At 30.8% G+C, this 20,980-nt stretch overlaps 2 protein-coding genes across 2 annotated transcripts; one reads left to right on the top strand and one right to left on the bottom strand.

The window, feature by feature from the left end:
* The first annotated feature begins 2,016 nt into the window (after positions 1-2,016).
* Positions 2,017-3,371, top strand: LOC133319973 (uncharacterized). The gene is made up of 2 exons (XM_061526425.1): positions 2,017-2,700; positions 3,259-3,371. The coding sequence occupies exons 1-2, from the start codon at positions 2,340-2,342 to the stop codon at positions 3,306-3,308; spliced, it is 411 nt and encodes a 136-aa protein (XP_061382409.1). The 5' UTR covers positions 2,017-2,339; the 3' UTR covers positions 3,309-3,371.
* A 1,459-nt stretch (positions 3,372-4,830) lies between these two features.
* LOC116777849 (O-acyltransferase like protein-like) lies at positions 4,831-16,277 on the bottom strand. The gene is made up of 12 exons (XM_032671599.2): positions 16,143-16,277; positions 10,519-10,658; positions 9,745-10,039; positions 8,707-8,818; positions 7,483-7,570; positions 7,196-7,362; positions 6,801-6,986; positions 6,538-6,717; positions 6,137-6,287; positions 5,815-5,992; positions 5,489-5,631; positions 4,831-5,347 (listed from the first exon to the last, which is right to left on the bottom strand). The coding sequence occupies exons 1-12, from the start codon at positions 16,201-16,203 to the stop codon at positions 5,240-5,242; spliced, it is 1,809 nt and encodes a 602-aa protein (XP_032527490.1). The 5' UTR covers positions 16,204-16,277; the 3' UTR covers positions 4,831-5,239.
* Positions 16,278-20,980: the final 4,703 nt, after the last annotated feature.

Here is a 20,980-nt window from a genome sequence, read left to right as displayed (position 1 = left end):
TTTATCTGGACATAATTATTACATTGACCACAACATACGTAGATGTCTCTACAAATTATTATATGTAGTAGGACATTATGACAAATTTACTGTAATATACCTACATTAAATATATAATAATTTATTATTATTTGTATATAATATCTTCATCGGCGCAAGAGTCTTTGCAGACTCGTCGTGGTCATCACGGATACGTGATAAGTGAACCGTATACATAATGACTTCCATGGGAAGATAGTTGCAGTGGTTTCCCCTTGCCTTCTGTACCAGCACTTTTTTGGGGCTACTAAGACTCCCAGGCTTTCTGTAGCCTGGTATATATCCTATAATATCATTTAAATTAATTTTTAACCGTTTATGTTTTGTGCCTTATTGGTCTTCTCATCTACTCTTAAATATAATTGCATTGAAATTTTCCAAGCAGTAAACACGTTATGTTGTATTGTATCAAGCAGAAAAATTTCTTAGAATTGCACAATGTAATTTATTTTATTATCAAAAATTTTATACAATATTATAGCACCATTATTATATACGCAATTTCGATAAATAATTGTGGGACTTACAACGTTTAACACATTTATTTTTACGGTCTGTCGAACTCTGTAATTAAAAATATGTATATTTAACAATACGGTTAGGTGTAAATAAGTTGTATTTTTTATGTTGCTGTTTTATTAATGAAGAGCAATTAGCTGTCGGGTTATGTCTCGTAATTACCTTGAATTTCTACTTTGTAATAAATATCATATTATGTGATCTTAAGTAGAACATATACGGATATGGGAATTGTTTTATACTCAGTAACTAGTAAAAAAATTACCCAAAAAATACATACATTAATTATCATCAGAGCACAATTTTCATATATTGTGCACAGTACGTTTATGTTACAATTCTATAGTTCAAAAAGACTATAGAAATAGTTGTGTCATATGATATTAATATTAGTATTTGTTTTAATAATATTGTATTACTTTTTAAGTAAATTCACTAATGCAATCTGAACCGATGAAAGAAAAGTTACGCTTTAAAAATGAAATGCTTTTTATAAACTAGCTGTTTGGTAGGGTTGCTATGCTTTGATGTAAACAACAAAATACAGCATATATTTTATTGAAGTTATATGTTTTATTGAAGAGGATATCCGGTTTTAAATCACGTGAACACGAAACATACAATTGACCGTGTGAAAAGCAATCCACGCCCGAATCTAGACCACACGACTTAAAGATTGAAAGCTTTCTTGCTTGTGACTGGGAACGCCCATCAAATTGAGAACTGGAATATTTTAAATTAAATGGTGTATTGGTCGGTATCATGGGAATTCGAGGAATGACGACATCTTCATCTTTAATAGGCCCCTTTAAAATCGTTGCTTTCACTATGTTGTTCATTAATTTTTTAACTGCAAGTCGTGTCACGTGTGCCCTTGCAGAGTTTTGTGTAGTTAGTGGCGTACTTAGTTATGAAAGTATCGTGAAAAATCGAGAAAAACAATCCTTGAAGTGTTTTGTATACCGTATCAAAATTTCAGCTGAATCGGTGCAGAACATTTTGAGTTTTTGAAGCACACACAAACCAACTAAGCATTTATATATATATATATATATATATATATATATATATATATATATATATATATATATATATATATATATATAATATTATTTATTATAACTAATACTTGAAAATTTGATACAATGAATAAGATAGACTGAAAGTATATTAAAAGAAACGAAATAAAATAATAGTACAGCTTAAAATACCTAAACTAGAAACTATGTCTATTTTTACTATATTGCGTTTTATTATGCCAGTTAGGAAGTCTTTTTATTTTTCATATGCCCTTATGATTCAATAGACAAGACTTCCTTATTTATATTTTTTATAATTAATGATTTTCAATAGGAATTTCAATAAGCAATAATGAAAACCAGTATCTTTAGCATAAGTGGCATCGTCATGATACAAGTTTTGACAGTTTTTCAATCATAAATCTTCTTAAATTACAGCGTCAATGTAGTTTATTGAATTAAGAATGGAGACGCTTCGTAGGTTGTGTTGCAAACTTGGACTATGCAAGTAGATTAGAAAATTTAAGATGCTGGTTAATAAAACAGCGCTAATAATAAAATATTTAAATATTAATTTATTGCTTATAATGTATATTCGTACATTCTTGGCTGGTAATTTCTGTACCTTTTTTTTTTTGATGACGCAGGGAAACTCTTTTTACGAGCCGTCTAACCGGCCTTGGTGGGGCCGGAGAGGATGTGTGAGACTCGACCTGGGCAGGTCCCTACTCACTAAAACCACTGCGAAAGCCATCGGCCGCTATGTTGGTGCACCCCGGATCTGTCAGCGACAGGGCACATCAGCGACTGGCCGGTCCTGGCAAAGACCGGACTTACTCCCTCGGAACAAAGTGGGCGATCCCGGCAATTAGGATCGCCCCAAGGACGCTGAGCTTTCACAGGAGCCGGGTTACCAGCCCGACCCCAGCCCGGAGTGCAGGGGCGCTATTGGAGGCGTTGATAGCGCCTCCGACGCACCCCCGTCCGTCGTCTGCGGAGGGAGGGTGCATCGACCGCATCCTTCCGATCCCGCTCAGATGCCTCCTTCGTGGACATGACCGTCTCATAGAAGGAGGACACCGCCAGCCAGGGCCTGTCACTCTCGAGCATCTTCTCCACGATGGTAATTTCTGTACCTAATTTTAACACAATTTTTAGAAAATCACAATGATCATAATTTATTTTTATAATAAATTTAAAGAGACATGTTTTATGTTTTATATTATTAAAATTCACATTCAATCGATTAATTAAACACTATATCATCACACTCGTACCGAATGAAAAGTGTCTTTCAATATTCACTGATTTGGATAGAAAACATTTTCTTTTTTATTGTAAAACGTATTGGTCGTTCCATTTTATCATACAATTCTAGCCAACTAAACACATCGTTAAGTTTGTATCATTGCAAAATAATATGACTACTAAGATACTTTAGAATTAACCGTATAATTATATTAACAGGCATAGGTCAGAGGCTATTGATATCTTGTATTTTTTATTACTAACCAATCATAATCGTCTCTCATAAAGGAACATGAACGTGAATAAACATGAGATAATCTATAATAAAAAAAATAAACTCGAAGTCTGTTTGTAATTTAAAATAATAGATTTTCTGTATCGCATATGTAAGTGTATAGGATATCTTCATCTAAACGGATTTTTTCTCACACAGAGAGCAGTCAGGAGTTCCGAGGTCCGAGTTCCGCGTTCAGCGTTTATTAATAAATACAACAACAAGTCTATAACAACAACGCACACTGAGGGCAGTCTGGCCGCGGCAGTCAAAGCAGAACGAAGAAATTTTTGAGACTATGTGTTTGTTACAATATAAAACAAAATATTAACAAAAATAAATGCTGTTAAGATATTCATTGTGTGTTGAAATATATATTTATTATAAATGCGTATATTTTTTTAATTAGTAACGTAAATAGAAGGAACATTCCATATTACTTCCGAGCCTCGTCATATTTACTTTTCATCTGATGTATGCATCTTTCACATCTAGCCCAGATCACAAATATTTGTAATAACAATAACAAATAATTGTATTATTAGAGCTACAAGTTCATTCTATCAAGCTCGACTTAAAATGTCACATATTAAAACCCTTTACAATTGCTGTTATTATAATAATTGCTTAAGGTTACTCATACATGGTTTATACTATTTAAATATATACTATTGAATATTATGTGTACTCAGTAATAATCGTGCCACCAAGACGAAAGGAGTTACAGTTTTGTAAAGCTGTTTATGACTTATATAGTCTTGATTTATACCTAAAATGTCCATGATATATGATATGATAGCTATTAACGGAATACAACTATAATATATTATTATTATTGATAATTTTTTTTTAAGGAATAATATATTATGTAGAGCACAGTTAAATTTTAATTTAAATTTACCACTTTGAAAATTAGCACTTTTTGATGAAAGCCAAATCTTTTATCATCTTTCATTTCAGTGGATTTTGTAAGGAATGCATTAAATTGTGTATGAAATTATCAAATTGTTTTAAAATAATAGAAGAACATTTTGAGAACTGAGTGGTAATGACCAAGAAGATTTTTAGAATGCATTCTAGAACGCAAATTAATAGTGAATGAAGTGATATGAATCATGATGTAGGAAAATAATCATAACTGGACATTTCATTTAAATATTTTCGTTTCTATTTATAATACAAACACTCTACCTTTAAATAATATTAAATGCATATTCTTATTTTTTTGCAATGATATCCGCGACATAAATTAATAATATGGTATTAAACTTGGATGGAAAAATGTTAAATAATTTTTCAAGTATGCTTTTAACTTGCTAATTGTGACTTTTCCTCTACATAATTAATTTTATGTAGTAGTGAAGAAAAAAGGAAAAAGATATGTGGATGAAGTAACCAAGAGAAGCTTTTAGAATGGTTTTGTGAACGAAAAACGAATTGCTCTCCTGTATTTTTTGTACTTACAAAGCAATGATATGGTATTCGTTTAAGTACATCTGCCTGCCTTTCTGTACTTATGTAATGTTATTTAGAAATTCATTACCACAAAACTTTGTAACTAATAAAAAACAAGGCTGGAAGTAAAATTTTTTCATCACAAATTAGTAGGAATCTGAATTTGAAAGCCGACCGACCTGGTTACAGGAATGCTTATTTGCCAAAAATCTGTCGTTTAAATTCAAGTAGCCTTTAGTTTTATATCAATGATGGCTTAAAAATAAAAACACATCATATTATAAATATCTTTATTCTCTTATAATTATAAAATTACACATTATAACGTTCTTTTACAATAAAAAGAAATGTCATAACATTTACCCCGTCCTCTGTCATTTTAAATAAAATCTTTTTATGCCGCCATATCAGTTAATTAATTATCACATCAATGTTCCTGTTTTAAAAAGCTTTGCCATACATTAATATACTGTTACTACCTTCAGAGCATACAGATATTAAACAAAATTTGCAAATTAATATCAATCAATAAAACAAATTTAACGCTTTCCATCTAGTTGCTCATAAATATTGGCAACCAAATATTACGAGAACTCAGTGTTTTTTTTTTGTCTAGGAGATTCTTCGCAGCTTATCAACTATAACTCCTAATCAGTCCACAAGTGAATTATCACAGCGTAAGATATTAGGAAAGCAGCGAATTGAACGTTCGCTGCAGGGGCGCTTCCACCAGAAGAGTAAGTGGAAGCGCAGCGCAGTACGTCCACAATATGGTCGATAACAGGTCCGCGGCCTGGGAAACGTTCGTTAGAACTTAATTATTACAAAATTAGGTGTGCTGCAACACTGATATCGTTTGCAACTAAATATAAAGCTTATGTTATTGTTTATTGCTCTTCAGTTAAAAAGTGTAAAAAAAAAAATTTATACATACAATGGTAAAAACTGATGCTTCCAAGAGCGTTCGTTTTGAAGCGACGAGTCTCATGTTTATGACCCAATGGAGCATCAACACCGACAGCGACATACGTCCTAACGCTGTCCAGCCTCGCCAACCAGTTACTCGACGGAAAATATCTAATGAAAAAATAAACTATAGTAGGACCTCCAATATACTATATAGGTCTGTTTCTTTTTATAAAATATTGTGAGGGCAAAACGTAAATATCAATCCGATATTCAACAATAGGTGAGTATTTAATATAGCATTCTTTTTAAACTAAGAATAAGCACCGAGAATTTTAATTACAAATTCCTTACTATCTACATTGTTGGCAATGCCCAGAATACATATGGCAGCAAGAAAGGCGACTGTGGGTCGTTCAGCGGCAAGGAAAGAGGAAACTGCTCCGCGAGATGTGTGACGCAACATCACGTTTCCAGCCAACAAACACAACACGATAAGAGGAATGGATAAGTGGTAGAGCGTCGTGAACCACTAAAGATCAATGGGAAAAGAATTATAATTAGAGTCGTCAATCAAGACAGTAAGGAAAAAAAGATAAAAAAGAATACTGGATATGTAAAACTAACAGATTGGTGTAAAAGATATTATTGACGCTAAATAATAAAAGTTACATACTCTCTGCTTGGCTATCTTGTATCCGTGTTCCTGCATATCGAAGTGTACACAAGCTGTGATGAGACCTATGAAACAGGATGGCAAGCTTCCCCAGGGAGAGATATAGTATTGACTAAACGATGGGATTCCGTGGAAGGTGGTGCGCACGTTCCTTATAAATAATATTTTTTATTAATAACCCATATATTTCAATCCAAGAAGCATTACAAAAAAAATATGTTTATGAAACTTCTGCAGGCTGTTGTGGAGTTGACGGTAATGGTTTTCAATTACAAATTTTTTGTTAACTTTTCATTGACAAGGTATTGTTTTTTTATTATTTCTTTAAAGTAAAAATCAACAGGCATAAAAACAGATTACATGCAGAGACATCGTAGCTTTTAAATAAAAAGTTCACTTACTCCGGTAACATGATGTATAGAAGCGATTTCCAGTCATTTATATATGCAAGTCCTGCATTTAAGAGGCAAGACAGAATAAATAAGCAGGTCAATATCTGTATTCGATTCTTCTTTTTCTGTATCATATACAGCATAAGTGCTGATGCCACAAAATACACTTGCATATCAACTGCTAAAAACCTGAATTATTAAAATTTATTAGAATTGAAAGGTTTAAAAAAATTAGAAGACTTTTGAATGCAAACCAAAATATAAAGCCTTACCATGTTTGGAGTAAGCAATGTTCGTCTTTGTATATAAAATTATGAAGGAAGAAAAAATGAGTCCAGAACTTCTTGCGGCAGATTTGGCTTTCTGCGCCGATGGTGGCGGCCCACTGCGGTCCAGAACCCGACTCTTGCCACCATGTTGCAGCGAACCCTACTACTAACATATGGATTGGAGTTATCCTGCAAAGAGAACATCCTTCTAGATCAATATCAATATAAAGGTTAAATATGATAAAAACATATATAAAAAAATATTAGTAATTGAAAAGCTTGGAAAAATGCAACCATCCTTTTCAATCAAGAAGAATCTAAAATAATAACAAAGAAAAAAGAAAGGATCTTCATAAACGAGGTGTATGTGGGTTACCTTAATTTATTTTAAAACTTACCTAGCTATTCGATGCATGATACAGGCGGGCAGCTGGGATAACCCTAGTTGCTTGTTTTTGGAGTATATTAAAAGGCTATACCCGAAAAGAAAGTTTGATAACACGATAAATATCTGAGTTATCGACGAACCGTTCTTGATTAACATTGTGATGGGGTAAGTCAGCACCTAGACGTTGAGAAATTTTATAAAGTTAGTTCCATAGGAAATGTTTAAATGATTTTATGATCGAAATTCAAAAGGTATTTTTTTTGGAAATTATTAATTATAGTTTGATTATAATATTACCTTCTCAAAAAACTCAGGATTATATAGGTAGACCTTATGTTGTATTTCAGAAGCGTGGGTCATCATCACAAGTATTAGCAGAAGAACTCTGGAGGAAAAATTTATCTAGTTGAAATAAATTATATTTTGAACAATTTAGTTTTGGATTTTGTTTTTTTTTTGATAAATTCTATTCATTTAAGTTTATCTATTCCATTAAAATGTTAGATACAATATTTGCCTTTATATTCATATATCATAGGATTATGTGAATTAAGTAACTTTTATCCTGTTGCGTTGTCTCGTGTTGTTGCTGTATCATAAATTTTAAAACTATGAATAATTAATCAATTTTATTACCACACAGACTACATATTTATTATGACTGTAACATAATTCTAATCGCCATACGTTGTAAAGAATTAAATAATTTAATAATCTTACATACTCTTCTCAAGTATCAATTTTCACTGAATGTATAACTAGTGAAATTAGCAATTAGATATGTATGGTGCAAATAAAAGAAAACCAGAATCGAATTCTTCGTGTTAACATCCGAATTGTATTGATGGAAAGCAATAACTCCCAAAATGTTGCTCATATGTATAACTTCTCCTGTATATATATTTTTTAAGTCATTTTCTATTTAAAGTTTTTTTTTTTTTGTTAATGCAAAAAATAAATTCAATAACTTCGTCTTGTTCATTATAAACCAGCCGTATAAGTCTCAAAAAAGATATGATTAGGACAATGGGTCCTGATGATTAATATGTTTCTTATTCTGCTTTCATAAATGTAACTACTAACTTGTTTATATAACTACCAAAAACTATAACTTATTTATATAGCTACCTTCACTCCAGCGGTAAAATTAATTGTAAATACTTAAATATAATAGGTATTACTTCACTTAGACACTTTATTTAAGATTTATTAAGATTAATTCTTTTTATTTCCCTGATAAGTTACTAATGATATGAATGGATATAATACTGATTTATTCAGTTAGGCCGCATATTTCAATACAACCAAGATATACTGATAACTGGTAACAACATTAATTGATAAATTTTATCATAATTCATAAAGTTTTTCATTGATCTAAAAAACGGTAAAACCCAGGACACGGTATTTTTAATATTTATAATAATTAAGCGTTAGTGTCCAGCCATATTTATATAATTGAGGATGATTTGACTACTTGGTGGACGCGGTTGACTCTTTAGTAACAAAAACTCTCTGTACCTGACACCCTGTATGGGTGCTAAAGCTGTCAATCGAGGGTCTCCATCATCATGAGTGCTTGTGAGACGTTGCCAATTCACTCGTAATGACCATGACATCAGTAACTTGCTCTCTGAAATTATTACAACTTGTCATTAGGTATGCCAATTGGTCGATAAAGAAGCATGAAAATTTAGAAAAAATATAAAAGAAGTCCTTTGTTAAAGGTAATAGATGATAAATGATATGTAGTTTTAACTGAAGATATTAACAATAATTAAAACTGGTACAATATTGTTACGAACACGGAAAATAAACATAACTAACAATTCTCAGTTGCGAGATATTAGTAACACAAGCACGCGAGTGAATAAATACAATTTACTTGCATTACTCAGATATAAAGCTCGCCACTTTTAAATGAGTACTATAATGTATACGAAATAAAAATCTTTTTAAGTGACAGGTATATGTTGGGTCGGTAGCGATGTCGCAAACATGAGGTGGTATTGCTAGTCTTCCTCGTTAAAACTCAATGGTCCAATAAATATTACTAGTGATATATATAAAGCCAAGTTATACATAGCCTGTTCCTCCAAGCTAATAATTCAAGATAATGTCTTATATATGCATTGTCTTGACATTGCAATTACATAAAGCGAATCCCCATTAAAATTATACTTTATGATAGCAACTTATTTAAATAAACAAATTGTTACAAATAATCTTGATTTCTACTTGACATTATATTAGCCAGTACAACTATAAGACATAGGAAATAGAGCCAGTTGTTGGTCTTATTAAAAGCAACATTCCATTTCGATGTGTATTAAATTAGAGACTTGTCGTAATTCAAAGCATATCACTGAACAAAGAAAACTTGGTAGTTAATAAATTAAGGCGTTAGGTGTGATTTAAAGAGTAAGACTGAAAACTCATTATTCTTTATATAAATAATCTTAGATTTGCCTTATCTCAACAAGCTAAATTTTAACGACCGTACACTTAAACTAAAAAATAAGTTAACGGTATTTAAATAAATTAAAAAAAGATTCTAACTTGCTTCTCCTCCTTTTAACAAATCGTACAGCGTGCCCATCAAGTTCAAGAATAAAATAATCCCAATCACAAGCAGAAACGCAAACTGTGGAATATCCATTTTGAAATCTACTTCTTTTTTTGTTTCACATGAATAAGTTTGTAAGGCTGCAGTGAAGCCAGGAGGCAGGACGTGTTGCTGTATGCAGCGCTCAAACCGAAGCGTGATGTTAGCTTCCGATGGGCAACGCGAAGATACACAATACCCGCGATGTAGCAGAGTGCGGTCGAAGTTTTGTGGACTGGAGGAGAATTCCTGAAATAAGAATATAAATGTTAGGGGCACGAAGAAACTTGTAATAGATGCCATTTAATTTCTGGGGTTACTCTTTTGTACAAATTTTATGTCTTAGAGAAAGGATAAAACTGAAAGCCTTCAGTTATTTCATAGAAGATTATCGAATATGTATTTCATTGATGTGTAATTACTAAATCCAGTAGTTTCATACTAAACAAAGACATTATATTTAATACGAAGTCTCAGATTAACCATTTCAACAACTTGAAGAATTTTCTAGGACTTTAGGTTGGTGGATGTGGTTGATGAAATATATTACGTCAAGTAGCTCAAAGTGTAGATTTGAATTTCGTTCTTGTATAATCTAACAAGCTTTTATTTCATATTAGATTCATACAAATAATGTTTTTTATATATAACAATTTTATATGATTGATTGTTAAAGTTGGTTTATAATTATTTTTTTTATAATATATAGTCGAACTTAGATTCAATACCTTAATGAATTCATATTTTGGGTTTTCCTGGTCTGCACTCACGCGGAAGCTGCCAAGGCAGTACTGTCCACCGCGCTGCGCCAGGCATCGCTCGTAATTATCCAAGTGAAACAGACGTGGTAGCCGTAGTTGCTCTACATCTGAATATGAAAAAGTCTTTTATTTTGTGAAGAAAAAAGCATTTGCGAGAACTCGCTATTTAATTTATTTTAGTCATAAATAGGCTTTAGTAGGTTTTTAATTGAAGTCCGCTTCTTCATTCAACTGTAGGCATTAATATATATATATATATAAATTTATCGTACCGTGTCAAATTATAATGTATAATTTTAGTTATTCCCCTTTAAGTGAAAAGTATTTCTTAATAAGAAATAATCTTCAATCCCAAATTTGGAGCAAAGTTTAAGATTGTCCTTCATCTAATTAGCAATTTCCCGAATAACAAGTTATAGACATGACTAAAGCAAGTTTCCTTTAAAGACGAATATGAAGTGATTTATTCTAATAATTGCTATTATAATTACCAAGATGTAAACAACAAATCCCTGTCCGCTAAATAGCTCCCCTTTTTATTTATTTTGTGTTCCTTTAAGTTTCTTATATTACGTTACGTACGGGCAACATATTAAAAAATAAATGAACATCGCCGGAGCAACATCGTTGTATGGATAAAATATCATATAAGGAGTGACATTTCTGACTCCGCGGAACCAACACAAAGCCCTGTGAACCAGAAGATTCCTGATACCACACGAGCAATGGATCAATGTTATCCCAACATCGGGGCAATCATGTAGTCTTAGTGAGATCTAAGATTTTCGCGAGTATTCATTTAAATGAAACTAGTATTATTCGGATTTACTACTATTGTATTGTAGTAAATCCGAATAATACTAGTTTCATTTACATGTAGTCTTAGGTATAGGATATTAGTTTTAATATGTAATTTTTATGATAATATACATAAGTAAGTTTCGTAGTTTCCCTGGAACCTCTGGTTGCCACCCTATATAATTAGCATAATGATTTGTTTATTTTACAATTGAGCAAAGATTTTGTTTATATCAATCAAGTCCTTCTGTATTCAAACATGACAAAAACCCGATCGAAATGATTCAACCAGATGTCTTTTCTGTGAATAATTTATAACAAAAAGTATGCTCGAGGATTCCATCATGTGATTTTAAACTTTATAATATATTATATGTATAATACTAAAAGTGACCATAGTCAAGTACGTTTAAGATTAATGAATTTTAGCTTATAATATCTTTGGTTATTCTTGCGCCCTCTTCGAAGTATAAACAAGTTTACAAGAATAAGCAGCGTAAAATAGAAAATATTACATATATAAATAATATAGCATATTAGATAATGGCTTATAAGTATATAGACAACAGCACATTCTCCAGAAATGGGCGAAAATGTCCGGTTCACCGTTTGAGAAGCTGTTTCTATGTGATACGTGTTACGTGCTAATAATGCCAGGAATACTCTGTGACGTTAAATATAATAAAATAAAGATTAACATAACACTATCCTACGTTTCTCATTCAATTTCTGAGTTTGTTTTATATAAATTATTATAACATATACACAAACAAAAACTCTTACATGATTTTAACATTTAAATTTATTACTTCTAATCTATTTTAAGAAACATATGAGAAGTATGTTTTAAATAGTATACATCCTTAAAAGGTTAATTGCTATGTAAATGGAAAAATATATAGCAGCAACTTGAGGTAGAGGATTTACAAGATTTTCCTGATTTAAACTTAACTCATTCATCATTTTATTATAAAATTGCCTGGAATGGATTTTTATTTATTACATTTTGCATGCATTTTTAATTAGATTTTTATATAGAGGTTGGTTATTTTAAAGTATATTCTTTATTACCATCTATTTACTATGTGTGTTATTAATAAAATTTTCTATAGAAATATCGTTACACCCTAAACAAAATATTCTAGTCTCGTTCTTATTTTATCATCACGGAATTGGAACATTTTATTTAATTTCTTATTAATTTGTAGATATTATGTAGCTTGACTATCAAGGCATATTAATTATGTGTCCTTATTATTGTTTAATTTGATGTAAGATTAAAACTAATAGTAATAAAATTAAGTTTGCAACAAACAGTTTAAATTTTAAAAATTTTGAGTATCCTTACAATAATCTGTTGAACTATAAAAATAATTATGTTCATTAACATGAAACATATCCGTATGAACCGCGAACATAGTACATTAATTAGTTTGAATTAACTGTTTTAACTATAGAATTCTTGAATAAATTATAGATGGAACGTAACTTATCACTGTGCTATTTTATTAGTAATTTGCTATAAAAATATATAGTTACAAAAAAAAAAAAACGAGATTTCCTTATACTTTTATTTTATAGATATTATTCATGATCAACAAAATATCACTTGACAAAAGATATTAAAGTGGTCTTAATTTGTTAATTCAAAGTATCCTGTTATCCTTTGGGAAAAATGAACATCGAAAAAAAAAAGTATTACCGAATTTTTCGTTAAAATATAAATAATCTCATAAATATTTATAAACAGAGCTGCATTTAAAAGCTTGTATGGGATTAAATATGTGATAATATTGCGACTGTACTATTATACGTTGGCTGTTAGCGATAAAAGGAAACTGATTCTCATTATGCAATAAATGTGTACTTACAGGGGAATGTTATTTTGTGTTTACATACATTTTTTATGATTGTTATTAAACTGTTTTATAACAATACAGGCGAGATGATTAACAACAATAGAGATGCCTAGGTCCGTACATTGAGTAAATTATAAAGGTAATAGAATTCATTGTTATGAAATAATGAATTACAACAAATAATTGTTACGTTCAGTAACAGGATACTATTTATTATTGGTTGTTCTATGTAATTTTGAATGTTACTGTTTCAGAACTATTTACAGCCATTGGATTAATAATGGAATTAAACAAAGGAGTTTTGTTAATAAATCAATTGTGTATGTACCTTTTAAAATCACTTACGGCAGTTATTGTAAATTATAAATAATTTTTAAGTCTATGGTTAACTTTTGTGGTTTCGGCAGTCAGCTGAAGTTTAATTAATATTTATTTAAATGAAACTCGCGAAAGTCTTAGATCTCATTTAATTAATATTTTTCCTACATTTCTCTTAGATTGTCGGACCTGTGTTTTGCTATTAAAGTTATAAATGAAGCAGATTCTGGGTGTGTGTGTTTATAGCTCTTTCACTCAATCTTTTCTTTCATACAACTTACATATATCATATTTTATCAGAACATAATAGTTCAGAGTTATCTGGTATATCGTTAGTATTTATAATACTACATGCGCCCACGAACGATGTTTTGTCACAATGGAACAGATTTATAACAAACATATATATTATGAGGTTAATTTAAATTAAGTTAATTCCCATGTCTTTTTGCGAAAGAACGTAATGTATTATCTTTGTACAAAGATGAATTATTATAAAATATAGGGACGATATAATTATTCAGGAAAATTTAAATATGTTTATTAAAGAAATCAATAATAAAAGTACGAACCCGGACACGTATCTTAAATGGATATGATATTTCGTGGTTAACTTGAAGCGATCTTTGATAGTTAATAGACAATGTTGTACAAATTCACAGGCATTAAGTTTATAAGATCCTAATAATAATCATTACCAAGTTATTCTACTAAGAAAAAGTCCCAGAAACGTAAAAAAATGTATGTCGTTGTTTATAAATTTTATAATTTATTCACAAGCGCGCAAATAAAATGTAACATGACATTAGTTATATTACATAATAATGATTAAGGTTGCTATAAATTAGACCGTAGGCGAAAGTAATTGTTAGCGTCTATCTATTATAAACAAAAAAGGACAATAATCTTGAACTACTAATTTGTTTGCAGTATTTCAAGGTTTTAACCATATTTTAAATTATTTCTATTGCCTTAAGAAATACCTTATATGATATGATCTTGAAGTTTCCATAAACAAAAAACAAAATAAAACTTTGACTACTTTTCCCCAAACAAAAAAAAAAGATGATAATTTACACAACTGCTTACTTTATTTTTAAATTCGCTTTTTATGAGTTATCAATGTATTATGTTTGAATTATTCATTTACGTTGTTCACATAGGTCATTTTTTTATAACCGTTTGTTTGTCGATGTTTATTTTAAAAGAGCGCATTAAAGCGTTTTTGCATACATTTTGAAACTTATTCATTTTCATACTGTAGGTACTCCGTTTCTGATACTGTTACTTCGTGTACTGTACTGTTTTTGAATTACAATAAGAACATCATATTATTGCGGTCTAAACTCACCATTTATTTATTTTTTAATTCTTAATGCACCTTGTGATATTTACGAAATGAAGATGAATTTGATTAAAAAATATATATTATACAACCTACATGCTGTAGTACTAGGCAGACTTATCTAAGAAGCTTTTGACAACATTATTTTATCAGAGGATTCAATTAAAATAATAGGTAATAGTCATTATTACCGTACGATATAAACGCTTAGCATCAATAAAGCAGAATTATTAAGCAAAAGACTGAATATCTTACTAGTTAAGTTATTATGTTTAAACATGAACTCACTTATAAAACATGTATCATATGAATAGTGAAAAAAGAAGTTAATGAATAATTTTACATTATAATTAATTATTAATAATATAGAGGAATTCAGTTTGGGAGTCTATTGAAAAAGAGGAATGCCAGTTCTAATAATTTTAAAAATAACATAATTAAAAAGATCGTACAAGCTTCATAATAATTTAAATAAAATATAAATTGGAAATCATTCAAATATGTTACAAAACACAAGAAAAAACTTTATTTCTAATGTACAAAATCAACCTTTTACTATCTCTAAAAGAAAAATGTATTCGATAGGAAAGTTCATATTTTTATCGATAGGCTTGAACGTTATTAAAATTCTGAATAACGGTAAACTTTATTTCGCAGCGGACTAAAGTTATAAATTGATATATTTTAAAATTCGCAACACAAGCGTGTTTAGCTTAATCAAAGTTAGTTTTGATAGTTAAATTCTATTTAATTGTCATATATATGACAGTTAAAATATGTATATTTAGGGACAGTATGTTATATTAATTGTATTTATTGTGAACAGCAAAATAAATGTTAGTCGTTTTAAACGAAAAACAAAAGCTTTCTATATATTTAACCAGTATCCGATATAACAATTGTTAGTTTGATTGTGAATAACAAAATTATGTAAAAAATGCAAATAAAACTTGTATAAATTAAATAAAAATATTATCACCGTCATTGGTCTTGGTTCTTTTTAACAACCTAATATAGAACATATATTTGAAATTTTTTACTTATGATAAACAACGACACTCTTCTTAAAGTAGGTAGAAACTCTTCAGGAATTGTCCAGCTCAATAATTCAAAAGATGTATCACATCACATATTAATGGGATAAATCAATAATTAAGATTGTAATTCTTGTATACAGTCGGAATCTGTTTCAATGTGGTGAAAACTGGATCATTCCTGACGTTATCCAGCTTCTTTGTGATATTTTTTTTAAATTAAAAGCTTATATTTACCAGTGAAGTCTCTGTCGGTAGCCGCGACTACTCCAAGTACTAGCATCAGCACCGGCACCATGGTCCCACACAGTCACAACCGCCTCTGGCGACTGCACACACTTAAATAAAACGCTATTGGCATTCAGAATTACAGAACGACTATTAGTAGAGATTTTTATTATTCCATTTTTTTATACGTAGATATTTTAGTATAGGCCTAAAATTTTATCAATCTATTTTTAACAGCATTTTTCCAACACACTTTAGATCATAAGCATAGGAATGGATTCTTTTCCTCAATATTATAGTTTTATTATAGAATATTGTATAACGTTGTAGGATATAATAATATGTATTTTTATATATGTATGGTATATAAATATAAATTTTCCAATTAATATTATACAAGTAGTAACTTATATAATAATAATATTAATTTTACTTTAGGACAAACGATTAAGGTACTGACTAAAAGCAGCTAGTTTTTTACAGAACTTATCAGCAAACAGCCGATGTTCAAATTATTACGAGACTTCGTATTTATGACACAACAATTATTTTCTTGAACCATCGCTTTAATAATTTTAAGCATTTGTTTGTTCTCAGAACGGACCTCACACTATCTAAGGAAATGCCAGTGGGTAAGTTGAAAATGTAATCAATATACTTATAAAAAAAATGAAAGCAATAGCAACAGTTTTTAAAAACTTTAAAGTTGTGCCCTCCATAATTTATATGCAAATTATTATCTAATGCTAAACTGATATAGAGAATCAGGTTTAAAGAGCAAAAACCAATTCCTTTTGATAGTGTTTTGGTTCATTATCTGGGGATATTCACCTTAATATATAATGAAAAGGTTTTTCAGAGATCAATCCCGAACTAAGTAATCTGTCATTATTTCTTAATAGAAGCAATCAGTCAAGTTATCGTCATTGAAAACAATTTTGTTGAGTACACATTGTCTTTACTCGAGATGTTTTTCTCACAGCTATTTGCTGGTATATTAATAATAATTAGCGTTCTTTCATATAATTATATGAATACCAGTTTTTTGTAGGCATATTATTTCTAATAGGCTTAATTATTCCATAAACAAGAAGGATTATTCCAGAAAAAAAGAAGGATTTTTTTCATTTTATGAAACTAAAACAATTGTAATAATCTTAGCGTTAGATTAATGATATGAAAATATAAGTTTGTTATGAATAAAGTGAAAAGTTATAAATATCTTAGAACAAAAAAAAAGAACTAGCGATTCCATTTGTCTTAATAATATAGTTCTAAAACAATTCACGAGTAGGAAGTCGGTTGCCCTGTCGCTATAATGTCAAGGTTTAAATATTAATGTAAAGAAATACTAAAAGATATAAGATTATCCTTAAATAGATATTAATAGCAATAACTCTTCTTAGCCGTTAAGCTTAAATTGGACTGTCTTTCTCTTTCTTCTCTCCTCTCTCTCTTCTCTTTCTAATTGAACTCAAATTTGAGATTTTTTGTTTCGTTTATGGACTTAATGCAATAAAAATAAGATGTACAAGTAAATATCCAATCGTTTCATTGATCTATTCTATATTTGAGGAATTATTGAAATAAAATAAATATGTTGCGAAAATAACGGACTTTGATGTAATAAAATACAAAATTATCAATTAATCGAACGATAATAGTATTTTTTAAAAAATCTTGTTATTTGTAGTGAAATATTTTCACTTGATATATTTCAATATAATAAATTCTTTTAGATCTAATGATACAGGTATGCCAAAGTTTTGAGCATAAAATACTCCTGGTGGCCTAAAAGTTAAAGGCCCGCCGCTCATGCACGAGGGTGCAGATTCGAAACCTGGCGAGTGCCAATGTGACTTTTTCCGAGTTATATGCACACTCTAACAGTATTTAGACATCACTGACAGACGGTGAAGGTAAACATTGTGAAGAAACCTGGACTTATAATTTCAAAATATAAGGTTGAAATCCATCTTGAACACGCGTGGTGATTAATGCTCTAACATTTTCTATATAAAAAAAGGCAGCACTCAGCAGTGGGAACCAATAGGCTGATGATGGTGATTATATAAAAAATCTGAAAATTAATGTAATGTAATTCATGTAATGCCAAAGTAACTTTGCCTTTCTATATAAAAAACGTTTACAGTGTTGTAAAAACCATATAAAAATATTTAAAACGGTTAAGACATTAGGAAATGAAAAGCTTAAACTTAAAGCTGTTCTTATAAATATTTAGTTCGTTAAAGCTCATATTTTATTTTAATTGATTTCAATATATTCCATTCTACTGCTTCTTTCGATTTTACTGCTTACTTGACCTTCCATCAAAAACAATCGCCAAAAGTTTTAAACAAACTTACTAAACTAGACTTTTAATTGGTTTCTTAAATATTCTATATTTTTACGAGTTCGCAAATTTATACTAAGAAACAGAATTGAAGTGTCTGTTTGAAAAATTTTGTCTGTCTATCTGTTTGTTCTGGCTATACTCTGAAAAGCCGAAACCGAGTAACTGACTCTACTTTTTAACAGACTTCAGAACTAAAGAAGTTATCTATTGGACTGAATGTATTTTAACCTCCTTAGATTAAAGGTTTATTTTAAAATATTTTTTAATTAAAGGGTAATTATGCTAAGGAAATTCAATAATTACCAAGTCACTATCAGATAAAAGGATCTGCGAGCAACCCCATTCTGACGATAACGCGTATATTGAGGCGCTTATTTAATATGCATGCGAAGCGGCAGGCAACAACTAGTCATAATATTATGTTTTTCATTAAATAACTTGTAGAACTCCATTTTATCCGGTTTATTAAACCGTGTGAAATGAATAAATGTATTAATGTGTTTGTATATATTTATGAGAATACGTTAATGAAAAAATTAGTTCTAGAACCTATTATAAAAAAATAATCATGTCATAGTATATAAAGCTTATAGAATGATTGAGACACGACATTATGTGTACTGCATTAATTAATTTATTATAATTATGTTATTTAACAACACATCGCATGAATGAAGGTGGCAATACTCATAAATTATAATATCAAATATTATGTATTATATCTTAAATAATCTAGATTTATAAGTATTTTTTATTTTTAATAATATCGTATATATCATTCTTAGAACTTGATTTGAAAGCAGCCTTAGTAGGTTTTTTTTTAATTTGGTTAGGTAGAGAGAGGAGCCTGGACAATGGAAGTGAGCGTTTAACGCGCTTTGGATAGGGGCCCCTTAAACCTACACCTGATCCTGAAAATGCTGCAGAGAGAGGAGCTTCAACAGTGCCTGGGACTTGCGACCTAGTCGCCCTGTTGCGTTGCGCCCTGGATGCCGGCAGAATGCGCTTAGGTGGCGGCATCCAGAGAGGTACTCCAGAAAATTAAGAAATCATGGGCGGTAGATGATAACTAGCAGGATCAACTGACAGACACTCATATTTCGTCTGCCCGTGATCACGGTTGCTGAAAAGTAACCAAATCGTCGGGAGTATGTAGTCTTTTACAAAAATAAATCACACGTAGTTTATGCGAAAAATATTAGATTCATTTAAATGAATAAAACTCGCGAAAATCTTAGATCTCACTATCTTAATGAGATCATTAGTAAGTTCGTGATACTTGTTGACCTTGATGGCATGGTCTTTGGGGATGTTGGTTTCCCAAGGAATAGTGAGCTCTATTATCACAACACGCTGAAAATTCACGAGTATAAAAATATGTCTCGTCTGGACGCCGACGCACAAAAATTCTCTGGGATTTAATATTGTTTCTCATAAGTATCCAAAATTATAGTCGGATCCGAAGCTTCTTTAAGGATAGAGTAAGACTTGACGTTTGATTTTATAATCCTGGTTTATAGATTATGGACAGACGACTTAATCAAGGACGAGGTTTCAAGGTGGATGCAGGCCGTTTCCGACCGAAGCGCTTGAAAATCGATGAGGGAGGCCTATGTCCAGCATTGGACCTCATATGGCTAAAATGGTGGTGGTGGTGCCTTCTCTCACAAAACCTACTAATCGCTCGTTTGTGGTTATTTCCCTTTGCGCTCTGACTATCGAAAGTCTGGTTAGCCTAACGTATGATTTCCAGAACCCTATCGTGATAACGCGAATATTGATCGCTATCCAGGAGTAACCTACATCCCACCAGCAAATGTTTAGCAGTTCCAACTGCCATCCCGTAGATGTAGAAAGTTTTTTTGGTACCTTTACCCCTCTTGGAAACTTTTAGGTGTTTATAGAGATCCGATGGCCTTTCTAAATTCATCCCAAAATTCTTGCGATATTTGAATAACGCTAACGAATCAGCTGACAGCGCGAGCCCGAGCCCCAACTTCCACACCTTTATGACGCATGCGTCTAACTTTGACAAAAGGGTTTTATTAAAATCATAGACGAGGAAAGGCCAATTTAAAAGTGATGTAAGATAATTATCGTAGATCCAAGCTTTTTAGCATTACTTAACGGTTGGTTATCGACCTTGTTAAGATCGTTCAAAAAGCTAACTACAATTCCTTCTAAGGATGGAGTACCACCTGTGTTATCTATCTTACGACCGAGAAATTTAAAAGGAGCATTTTCCGTAAACGTACAAACGCATTGACCGCCTAACGATAATCCCGGATGGCGGATCGTATGAGGTATATTTTGTATTTCGCCTACCGAGACACAGACAGTGATATTTATTTGGTTTTGTCCTCAATCCATCGGTCCATTCACAGATTTTATCTATTTTACCGAATAGCACTTGACAGTGTTTGGGGTTACGTGTCAGTATTGCGAGATCGTCAGTGAAGGCTAAGTTGGATTCTGTGTATTTATTATTGAA

Source organism: Danaus plexippus, chromosome Z (genome assembly GCF_018135715.1).
Source record: "Danaus plexippus chromosome Z, MEX_DaPlex, whole genome shotgun sequence".
In the NCBI taxonomy this organism is placed as follows: Eukaryota; Metazoa; Arthropoda; class Insecta; order Lepidoptera; family Nymphalidae; genus Danaus; species Danaus plexippus.
Note: the sequence above shows the minus strand (reverse complement) of the source record. Positions and strands in the feature narration are given on the sequence as shown.

Bases quoted from the DNA above. Each gene is read 5' to 3' on its own strand.
- LOC116777849 (XM_032671599.2), bottom strand. From the start codon at position 16,203: ATGGTGCCGGTGCTGATGCTAGTACTTGGAGTAGTCGCGGCTACCGAC. The intron at 8,819-9,744 runs GTTAGAATCTTT...TAATAATTTCAG, and splicing joins GTTAAAAGGAGGAGAAGCAA to AGAGCAAGTTACTGATGTCA. The intron at 7,571-8,706 runs GTACAGAGAGTT...TTTTTCCTCCAG, and splicing joins GCACCCATACAGGGTGTCAG to AGTTCTTCTGCTAATACTTG.
- LOC133319973 (XM_061526425.1), top strand. From the start codon at position 2,340: ATGTTGGTGCACCCCGGATCTGTCAGCGACAGGGCACATCAGCGACTG. The intron at 2,701-3,258 runs GTAATTTCTGTA...TTTCTCACACAG, and splicing joins CGAGCATCTTCTCCACGATG to AGAGCAGTCAGGAGTTCCGA.